The sequence below is a fragment of the Pimephales promelas genome, chromosome 15, assembly GCF_988280905.1.
Source record: "Pimephales promelas chromosome 15, fPimPro1.hap1.1, whole genome shotgun sequence".
In the NCBI taxonomy this organism is placed as follows: domain Eukaryota; kingdom Metazoa; phylum Chordata; class Actinopteri; order Cypriniformes; family Leuciscidae; genus Pimephales; species Pimephales promelas.
The window spans coordinates 22,060,000-22,071,544 of record NC_142783.1 but is presented as its reverse complement, the minus strand read 5'-3'; the positions used below and the strand labels follow the sequence as shown (position 1 = coordinate 22,071,544).

General features: G+C 35.6%; 2 protein-coding genes across 6 annotated transcripts in view; both read right to left on the bottom strand.

The window, feature by feature from the left end:
• Positions 1 to 286: 286 nt before the first annotated feature.
• On the bottom strand, positions 287 to 5,246 carry cln8 (CLN8 transmembrane ER and ERGIC protein). Of its 2 annotated transcripts, none has more exons than XM_039648303.2 (4): positions 5,178 to 5,246; positions 4,504 to 4,735; positions 4,024 to 4,383; positions 287 to 2,620 (listed from the first exon to the last, which is right to left on the bottom strand). In XM_039648303.2, the coding sequence occupies exons 2-4, from the start codon at positions 4,663 to 4,665 to the stop codon at positions 2,300 to 2,302; spliced, it is 843 nt and encodes a 280-aa protein (XP_039504237.1). In that variant the 5' UTR covers positions 4,666 to 4,735; positions 5,178 to 5,246; the 3' UTR covers positions 287 to 2,299. The 2 variants fall into 2 exon arrangements, with proteins under 2 accessions (XP_039504237.1, XP_039504162.1); XM_039648228.2 differs by having other exon boundaries at positions 5,071 to 5,237.
• A 482-nt stretch (positions 5,247 to 5,728) lies between these two features.
• The window catches only part of dlgap2a (DLG associated protein 2a), a 128,710-nt gene continuing 122,893 nt past the window's right edge, over positions 5,729 to 11,545 (bottom strand). For all 4 annotated transcript variants that reach the window (XM_089120363.1, XM_089120364.1, XM_089120365.1 and 1 more), the window contains 2 exons: positions 10,020 to 10,172; positions 5,729 to 9,490 (listed from right to left, as the gene is read on the bottom strand). In XM_089120363.1, coding sequence (XP_088976489.1) covers positions 9,290 to 9,490; positions 10,020 to 10,172 — 354 coding nt within the window. In that variant the 3' untranslated portion in view covers positions 5,729 to 9,289. The remainder of the gene's footprint in view (positions 9,491 to 10,019; positions 10,173 to 11,545) is intronic.

Sequence of the window (11,545 nt, the reverse complement as noted above, 5' to 3'; positions counted from 1 at the left end):
TCTGTTCAAACGGATAGGTATCTTCAGTATTACAGAAATATATTGTGTTGGGCTGATGTTTTTAATTTATGGAAAAAAGCCTTAAACAAAATGGAAATTCTGTCTCAATCACCCTTGATTCACACTAACGAAATAGAATTGTACAGCTGATAAAACACTGTGGATGAAATCACTCATTCACATATCTAAACTTGGTAAGTGTAATCGAATCACGCCTGCTGCATTAAAATGGACAACACTTCTGCAAGACAACAAAACGGTTCAAGTGAGAGAACAAACAAACACATTTCGGAGTAAAACATTTATTAGTTTATTAGTCTTTATTATTCTAATTTGTTTAACAATAAATCCTAAGAGCATCAACGGTAACTTAATGAGCTTTGAATCATGCATTTTAAATCAATATTTTAAATAAAACAAATGCATTTCAACAGAAATGTGCACACAATAGAACACTGATTCATATTTAAATATACAAGAGATTTCCAGTCAACATACTTTAGTCAGTTGTAGAAAACACAGGCTGTTTGTTGTTACCGTTTAATATTTTTGAAATGTAAAATTTGAAATTAACAATGAAATGTAACATGAATTTACATATAATCAAGCATGACTTTGATTATTCATTGTGGTACACATGAATTCCCAAATGAAATGTACTGGGGGGAGGAATGTGACAATAAAAACGGATAAATCACGCTTCAACCATGTCATGAGTGTTGGAGTTGTATAGTTTGTCCACCTACATCTACACCGTTGGCAACACTCGTGTATAACGCGCCACACATCCTGCAACCTGCTGATCCAGCCAGAGAGAACCAGTTATGCATTATCATATTATTTTAGTCAAAACTCATACTTAACTACAAATAACTAATGTTAGGGAAATCTGTTAATATTTTGTTGTGCATTTCTGAAATAAAAATAAATAAATAATAATATCGGCCGATATATCGGAATATCGGATTTTAAAACCAACAAATATTTGTATCGGTATCTCCCTTCAAAATCCTTAATCGGTCGGGCTCGACTTAAAATGTATTGTATAAATTTATTTCATTTTCTACTGCACCCTCACACCATCCTGAGCTGATACAGAGGTCAAGCATTGTTTTTTTTTTTCCTTCATTCATATCCGGCAGTAACAATGTATGCATATATGTAAATAAATTTGACACTATTATGTTTTGCCTTGTCTGTTGTATTTGCTTGATATGCTGTATGCCATTAATGTGAATTTTCTGTTTTTTAACGCCTTCTAAAGAAACAAAAAATGACAAAAAAGGAAGTATCAAGTTTAACCAAAAACACATACAACTGTCTAAAACTATCTAAAGATAAAACAACTCGTTTCCATGCCTTATCCATCCCTGGTACGCACGTACACACACATTCCTTCCTACAAAGATAATTCAGTAAGTCAGAACAAACCCTTTTTATGCAGAACACAAAGAGTTCAGTCAAACATCCACACATGCTCACTAAACGCAGCCTACAGCTCTGAGTGACGTTTAGTGAAGTGATGACAGATCATGTTTGGTCATGATGCAATCACGATTTTCTTCATCATAAGACAATTTATTTCTGGGAGTAACAAATACGAGCCTATCAGATCAAAAAAGACAAAGATCTCCTGTACTCCACCTACTGCCAATGTACAAAGAGAAAAGAGACTCAAACAGCCCCTCCCAAAATACCAGAAGAGTAAAATAATTCTTCAGGACGCCCAACTCAACTCAAACAGGAAGTTGAAAGCAAGTTGCATGAAACGGACGGATTTCATGCATCAGAATTGTAATTATTTTTTTAAAAGATTTTTAAATAGTTCACATAAAATTTGAATTCATTTACTCACCTTCATGTTGTAACAAACCTGTATGACTTTCTTTGTTCTGTAAAACAGCTTTTTGGTCCATAAAAAAGGGGTGTTTTGGACTCCATTGACTTTCATTTTTCGGATAAAAAGAGTGCCACAGAAGAAAGCAAGTCATCCGGGTTTGGAATGGTTGATATACTGATGACAGACTTTAATTTTTCGGGTGAACTAATCCTTTAAATATAGAAATTTTACCAACCGTGCAATCTGTGTGCTCACATTGTAGTGGTTGGTGTAGTTGTAATTTGTAGTAGTTAGTGCTAAACCTAAAGCTCTTAAACAAACTTTACAAAAAAAAAAAAAAAACACTAAAAGTAACACAACTGCACAAAATTGCCTAATATCTCTCTGCTCCCATCTGATGTTTATAGCAGCAGTCTTCCTCAGACTGTATTTCCCATAAGGCATTGATCTTGGCAGTAATCAGCTGGCGTGGGGTTTGTGTCGTTCCTGGTCTTGGATTGGTCCGTTCTCTGGTGTGGGCATGTTGCCAAAGTTCCAGTCCACAGGATTGAGAAGCTGCAGGGTTTTCTTATGAGTCCAAATGGGGTTGAGGAAGAACGTGAGCAGGAAGAGGCCTATGAAGAACAGAAATCTCTGAACCAGAGGGATGTGTGTGTTCATCTCCTCCCAGTGATTCCAACACACCCACCACATGTAGTAGGACAGAACCATCCGGCAGTGGAACATGTGAATCATTATCCACTGGTTTGCTTTCCAGAACAGAGTCCTGGACCAGCCCACCTTAGCAAAAAAGAGAAAGGAATGTGAGAATTCACTTAAAACCAAGTGCAAAACAGAGTTTTATTAATTCAAATGTAGTTTATTCATAATTAGCTTCACAGAGAAAATATCTGAATCACTGAGCTCTAATAATCTCAAAAAATTGCTGTAGTTCATCCAAAATTAAAATTCTGTCATCATTTACTCACCCTCAAACCTGAATGCCTATCTTTTTTTGTGTAGAAAATGTCATAATTTTTTGTCCATACAGTAAATTGGGTCCAAAACAACTTCTTTATTGTTATTTTTCTAAAAAAAATCCACAGAAGGTCATACAAATTTATAACAACATGAAGGTAACATGACAACATGAAGGACAACATGAAGGTAAATGACTGAATTTTCTTTTTTGAGTGAACTATTTTGTTTGATCCATCAAGACAATATTTGACTTGAAAAAGAACACACACACACACATACATACATATATATATATATACATATACATACACACAGACACACACACTATCCCTTGCGCCAATGAAGAGAATGCAATGCATATTAATGTTACGAGTCCAGAGACTAGAATTTCCTTTTAACTTCTTCGCCGTCTTTTTAGAACGCTGTGTCATGCATGAGACTCTGCAAGGCGATAAGTGCAGCGTTTAAACGGGTCCATCTAATGCATTCTTACCTAGAAAAACTATGAAAAGTAGCACAGTGGAATGCAAAAAGCATTCTGTGTGTCTCCTAAGGGGCCGTTGCATTTAAAAATGCAAGACAAGGCAGTGGAATAACGTAAGCATTGCATTTATAGAATGCTGTGTTATACCCAAGATGCTCCAAAAGTCATGAAAAGAGCACAAAAGGTCAAACACATCCATCTAGCACAAGAATGGACAACTTCGGTCCTGGGGAGTTTAGCTCCTCCAACCCTGATAAAAACTCACAGGTAGGTGTTCACAGCTGTTCAACACCATTACAGCGGTCTAGTAATCCTGAAAACATTGGTTAGCTTGTTCAGGTGTTTGATTAGGGTCCCTGCAGGACAGAAGTCACCTTGTCTAGCACCAACAACACCTTAAATGGCTAAAACCTTTCAGTGAAAAAGTTCCTCTTTCTAAGAACTGTGTGTACAAATATAGCAGAACTATAGAAGTGTTCTCAGCCACCGAGCATGTTAATAGAGGTAAATATTTGAATAGAGGGGGGAAAAAAACATGTTTTTCCCCAGACTAAAACAGAAGTGAAACTGGCTAACAGGTGAGAAAGCAGATGCGTTTCATAAGACCACTACAGTCTTCAGACAAACAATTTTTGCTCACAAAAATTTATCCTGGACAAACCTATCTATTAGCTAACTGCACTAAATCTCACAAAATGATTAGAAAAAAAAACATTTTCCCTTGAACATTGCATCTCACCTTAAGCAGCATCCAGGAGATGCATGTGAAGGGTGTGCTCATCTCCATCAGCAGGGTTACCATAGGCAAGAAATGACCCAGCCAGTCCCACACAACCGCCCCAACAAACCCTGAAAGGGCAAAGAAGTGGTGTGCAGCTAACGGCAGATCGAAGGACCGGAACACCACGTTGGACCCATGAAGGGCCACATTTTCAAACAAAAAAAAGCCAGTAGCGGACAGCACATTGAACCACGACCAGTCCTCTTGCCCCAGAATCTTATCAGAAAAGACAGCAGAGTCCTCCATGAGCGCTCGAAGCCCTGCCACCATGCTTTGGATGCCAAACACAGCCCGTGTCACAGCAAGATCCCAGAAGACCTTGAAGCAAAGATAAAGATTGTAATGTTAGGAAAATAATCCAAATGGTAGAAGATCATATCAACAAAGCCTGAATCTTTTATGAAAAACCAACCATTACATTAACATATTAATGAACACCTTTTCTTTGGCTGACAATGAGCGGTAGGTGCGACACAGAAGTTTAGACAGGATATGAGAGAGGGTGAAGATGAAGGCGTAGAAGATGAAGCTCAGGCAGATGATTTTCAGTCGAACATCAATGGAGGAGTAGTCCATGCTTAAGTTGTGAGCCGAGGACATTATTAAGTTATCTGGCTGGGAGGATATTGCTCAGATTTCACAGTGAGTTTCCATGGAACCATTTATTAGTCTAGAACGAGAAAAACAAACATTACATTATAATACAGAGTACAGACACACCCTCATCCCTTCCCATTTATCTGCACTAACGTTACTCACTTAGAGAAAATGCTCTGCCCTTTAGCTACTGCAGTGAGAACCCAACGCTTGACCTTAAACAACATGTGAAGGAGTAAAAGTAGCTGGTGGAGACTAAACATCACTCAGATGTTCAGTCTGCTCTCAGCTGTATGGTTTCTAACGTTACAGTTAACGTTAACTTACTAACAAATCATATTTTCGACGTTACAAGTCTCTGCTTAGTTTGTTGTTTCGAAAAGTGTGCTGTCTTTGTTCTTAACTTACCTTCTGTAGACGAAATAATTACCAAGAAACTCATTATTTCCTGCGTACGAAAGAGTTAAACTAATAATGTTTTCTTATGACACGAGCTCGACAATAACATTGCTTACATTCCTTCACCGGCGACTCACATTTGAACGCTCCAGAGACCGACAGACAACATGTGACCCCATCTAGTCACATGACTATAAACGCTGCTCTGTCGCCGTCTGCTGGCAGGAAAAAAACAGAAATTATGCGATTTTTAGTGATGTATTTTATGCTACCCATAAACATTCAATGATTTTTTTTTTCTTCTAGAAACATTAAATTAATAAATAGTAACATATGTTTAATTTTGATTTCATTATACTGAAATAAATCATATATGTTCAAATTAAAATTTCTATATATTTTATAAAGTTAAACAATATTATGGTGGAAAGTGTGTAATGCTGTATTGCAAAGATTAAAATCTCCCTTGATGGATGTATTGCTTTGAACTGTGTTTAGAACAGATTTTTATTATTTATTTATTTATTTATTATTACTCAGATCAGGGTTTAAATTGGTGATACTTTTTGTTTTGTCAAAACTGTTAATAAGAAAAGTTTAAATCATTTTGTTGACAATGTTGTGTTATGTTAAGGTAATTCATTTAATTCAAGACAATCCACATAACTCATTTCCTTCAAAAATTTAATGACTGAATTATTTACAATGTATGATCATAGCAATAATTAAGTCATGAAAAGAAACACAAATAATCCAGATGACCAAAAACAAAAAGTCAAATTCATAACACAATTTAAACATTTCATGAATACATATAAAATAAAATAAACTGATAAGTGTAACAATAAACAACATTCAAAAAAGGGATTTGGAAAAGCAATGAAGCAGAAAACCCCACATTCAGCATCAGAATGGTGCATGCCACCCAGAGAAACTCAACTCAACCAATAAGGAAGAGCAGAAAAAAAAGTTTTGCTTCAACAAAGGTTCAATTATGTATTTATATATATATATATATATTATATATTTATATATAACTATTTATATAATTCTGTACAAATAATGAATATTTGGTATTATATTCACCCTTCATATAGATATGATATACAGTTTAATAAATGAAAATATTCTCAGCTAAACAACTACCTTTTTCACTTGTTATTTTCACTAAGATTTTATAATCTTTTCACATTCTGAGATCCAGGATTAGTCCAGTCCCAAGAAGAACAAACCAAGAACTGGGTAATCTCAGTCCGCGCCGGTACCAAAGGCCCGTTGGCTGTTTTTCAAATACTGTGGTTCGGAGGGTAAAACATTTTGAATGAATCATTTCTTTTTGATAAATACTGACATTTGATTTATTTTGATGGAAATAAATGAAGCGAATGTACATATGAGTAGCGTAAATGTACATGAGGTTAAACAAGATGACCACCCAGTGCAACCCTGTTGAGGAAAATATGGCCATACAAACAAATCAACATTTGATTATTGACTCCACTGTTTTAAAAGGTGGGAAGTGAGCATTTATTCTTCCGAGCGGTTTATTAAAGGTCAGCTCACCATAACGCTTCCAGACTCTCATGATGACACATGGGGAAGATGGTGTGTGTGTAAGGATCTATAAACAGCAGAAGCTGTTCAAACATGTGGCACATAAGCATATTTGGCATATAAACACTGCCTGCATTACTGGCATGTTTGCATATTGATAATTGAGCAGGTTAATCAGAAAGGACAGCTGCCACACTGCAGGGCCGGATAATCAACCATAATTACTGATATAGAGAAAAACATGATTTAAAATAATCATCTCAGAATCCATTCCCTTTCGACATAATGAAAAATCAAATATAATATAATCAGGATGAACAAACGATGACCAACTATAACAAAGTGCTGCAAAATATAGTGTGCATTGTTAGCTCATGTTAGTTAATGCATTAACTAATGTTAACAAACGAGACCTTGATTTAAAGAGTAACCCATCAGTTTAGAGTGTATTTCAACAGTCTTGACTAGTTTGTAAGGCCAGGAAAGCGTCAGCAATGCCCTTTGGATTTCTGTAAACGCTGAGGGCCACGACTCGCACAACAAAGCCGTAATTTGCCCAGAACTTGTTTCAAATAATGACTCGCAAAATAATCAATCAAAAGTTTTGTTGGCGTGAAATGAGAGCTGGTACACTCTATCGTGACTTTAGACACAATTTACAACTGAAACGTTTTGTTTTGGCTCACAATTTGGAAAAAAATACTTCCTCTGGCATGAAGTCGTCATTTTCGATTACAAGCCTCTCTTGGATGAAATGCTGTAATTGTGTTTGAACTACGACTTAAAGCAGAAAAGTACAGAGCACAGAGAAATTAAAAGAAAATATTTGCTTCTAAAGGTCATCTCGTGAAGGATATTGACAATATAAAGCTACAAGGAATTTGTGTAGATGTTATCAAACTAATCTCCTCTAATCTTTGGCCTCTTCGCCTTTTATGACGCCGGGGCAAAAAACACAGTAAGTGGGGGAAATAGTTTACAATTTGGAATGAAATGTGACCGTGCTTGGTAGACAGTCCATTTCTGTAATGATATGTTGTGGATGAAAATTCTTTGAGAAGGCTTTTAAATCTGTCTGCAAGTCGAGGCAACCGTGACAACCAGAAGCGTTCGTGCATTTACACCATATTAACAGAATATCAAACGTGTTACAGCTGAACTGCTGGATGTTTACGCAGAAACTAAAATCTCATGAACAAAAAGTGGGTCTCTTTAGTGATATATTCTGAATGATTGTATAACAATCCAAAGTAGCACTGAACTTCGGTTTTGATCATCTAATATAATCAACCATCCTGTGCAGTCACCTGTTCGGACAAATAGCATCAAATAGAATCAAGAACAGTTCTACTTTGATTATAGAGTTACATTTAACTTATCATTCTGCACACTCTCACAGATGTGTGGTATTTGGACTGCAGGTAGTCTAATAAATCATCTATCACCAACCGCCAAGACAATTATGGGAACCCCCGACATCTCCTTCAACCGAGAAAGAATCATTGATTCTCTGTGGCACAAGACATATAGAAAGGACATAAAAATAAGAAAACATGCTTGATAGGGTCAGATGCTTGATAACAGCATGGAGAGAAAAATGGTTCAGTAAAAATAAATGCAAACTGATGAATGACCATGTGAGGCGTGAAAACATTCAGAGACCTGAAACGATAAATCAATAGTCTCACAGAACCTTGCAATTCAACTGCAACAATATCTTTTAGAACTTCATTTCCCTTGGAAATACATACAAACATACATTTAGAAGAAGAAAGTGCAAAAATGCATTGTTGAATTTAGGGTTTAAGCGATTGCACCCAAAATCCTGTAATTCCTCAAGAATGACATAAACCATAAACATCAAGTATGTATAGTGTGACAACTGTATATTTGATATCAGTAAGTAGGAGAATAATAAAACGGATCTCTAATCTCTCTGACAGTGTAAACCCTCAGGCTGAGATTTAAGTTTACCCATAACAGTGTGACCAACAATGTTTTTTAAAAGGCTGTGACTGTGACTGTCCGCTCTGGCCTACGGCTTCAGTCTAAAATGTATGATTGAGGTATTTCAGCACTGGCACTTACATAAATGCTCAAAAAAGAGTTCATGGGAAAAACACTATGGACTTCACTGGGAAGAGAGAATGAAAGAAAAAAAAAGAAATACAAAGAAAGAGAGAGAGAAATTAAATGTAACCATGGAAATATAAAGCTACCAAACTTGAATGGATGGAACCGGATGAACCGAACCTAAAGACTTTTCTTCAGGTTTCTTCATTTAATGAAAATAAATAAACTGTTTAGATTTGAGACGTAAAAATGCCATCTTTTCCCATTTTGAAAGTGCTAAATGGATGTCATAAAGACAAAGGGATCATCAGATTGGACTTAAATCTAAAGTTTTGCTTCATTAAGCAATGTCATTATCACGTGGGTCTACAATTGCGATATGTTGTGCAATATGTTTATTTTGGTGAAGTATGTCTCCCTAAAAAGGGAAAAACTTCACATGGATGTTGTAGGCAGCTCTGAAACAAGTTACAAAACCCTATTGACAGGTACGAAACCCTTGTTTCTTTTGATTGGCTTGATGAATGTATTGTGATAGTTTGAACTGGCTCTGTTACTGAGAATGATGATGATGGTATTATAAAGGTGTTCCCTGTGACTCTCAGAGCCGTGTTTGGGCCTCCGGTATATAGATCTCGATGCTGTCGGCCCGCTCTGATGCTGAGTTTTGGCGGAATGAAGCCGCGCGTTTGGCCGCCATTAGGCGTCGTCGTGCCTCCAGTCTCTGACGATCAGGGAGATCCAAAGATTTTTCCCTCGTCACACTCTTGCGCAATGTCTTCTTTGGTACTGGCGGCGGGAGCTGGAACAACAACAAATAATATCCAAACACAAGGTATGAGTGTACAAATAAATGTGTGTCAGGTAATATCTGCAGCAGACTAGAGATATACGTTTGATTTAATTAATAAACTATACAATACTGTTCAAAAGTTTGCAATAAGACTGCAAACTGAAATATTGTCGGTTTGTTTACCCTTTAAAACAACTGTTTTCTATTTTTTTACATTTAAAAATGTAATCTATTCCTATGATGGCAAAGCTAATTTTTCAGTAGCCATTACTGAAAACAGTTACACCCCTTGAAAAGAAAGAACATCATACTGCATTTAAACAACACCAGAGTGAGTAAATGGTAACTTAACTCTTAAAGTTAGATTTTTTTGGTAACATAATTAATGTAAATATAAAACAAATCTTATTGACTTCAAACTTTTGAACATATATGCTTATTGGTATATATGCCAATAAACATTTTTTTATCAGTACAATCAGAAGCATGAAATTAGGTTTGATGACCATCAAAAGTCTTTTAACCAATCAGCTCTCACCTTCTTCACAGGACTCTCAATAAGCCTCCAATTGTTGGACTTGATCTTCTGCAGCTCATTGAATTTGGAGGTAACATCATCGATGGAGAGCTGCAGCAGGTCCCAGAACCCGGCTAGGTCCTGAGAGGTGGGCCGAGGCATGGCACTGGGGTCCTGCAACAAAAAGTTGACATTGACATATTTGTTCAAATTCATGTTAAAAATAGCTAAAGTGAATGATACTCCACCCAAAAATGAAAATTCTGTCATCATTTACTCACCCTCAAGTTGTTGCAAACCTGTATGAGTTTCTTATTCTATTGAAGACAAAGGAAGATATTTTAAAGAACGATTGGAACCAAACAGCTGTTTGGCACCATTGACTTCCATTGTAGAAAAAATAAATATATATATATATATATATATATATATATATATATATATATATATATATACTATGGAAGTCAATGATGCCAAAGTTCGAATCGTTCTTCAAAATATCTTCCTTTGTATTTAGCAAAAGAAAGAAACTCATACAGGTTTGAAACAACTTGAGGGTGAATAAATGATGACAGAATTTTCATTTTTGGGTGGGGTATCCCTTAAAATATAACAATAAATAATAATAAACTGAAAAATACTTTTTCAAATAACAAAAGTTACCAAATACTTTTCCTTCCCCATTTACTGATGGAGTTTGGATGAGTGAACTGGATAATGACATATAAATGTATAAACAAAAGCATTTGGCAAATACATAAAGAAAGCAAATTTTGAAATGCTTTATTAAATACCATAACACATGGCATTTATCAAATCATGATGTATTTTATTTTTAAAATGAATTTTAAAAAATGTAACATGGTAATTTAATAATTTACATTTTTATTTAGAATTAAATGCATTGATAATATATTTCTTCATTTGAAATTTGTAACATGTTAGATCACTAGTTGCTTATTAGCATGTACTGTATATTACTTGTATATTTTCTGTTTATTACCATATTCTATATCCCTTAACCCTACCACATACCTAAACAACCACTACAACTACCTTACTTACTATCAATAATAAGTAGTAGGTTTATAGGTTTATTGAGGGAAAACTCCAAGTAAATAGTGAATATGTGTTCCCTTCTCTAAAGTGTTATCTGTTAAATGGCACAACTAATCCTCCACAGGTTGCACGGCTTTATAATGTGTACAGATTTCAGGGCAGAAAACTGTAAGAGCTTGAAGTCAAGCTGAAGTGTTACCATTTTTATTTGATGCAATGACTACATTTTTTTTATCATTTGCTGTTATATCATAAATCTGTATGTGGCCTAATCAACCACTGTGAGTGTATGCCACTGAATAGAGCATTTTATTCAGCAGGATTTAGGTTGTTTTCTAAAATATCGCTCTTCTTTATATCCCACAGTACTTCATTTATGTTCATTTATGTTCTCTGCACGCCTGGCTCAGATCAGCTGATTTGCTGCGGTGTGCATCATATCTTATAAATATGACAGCAGAACAAAAGGCAGTCAAGTACACCACAAC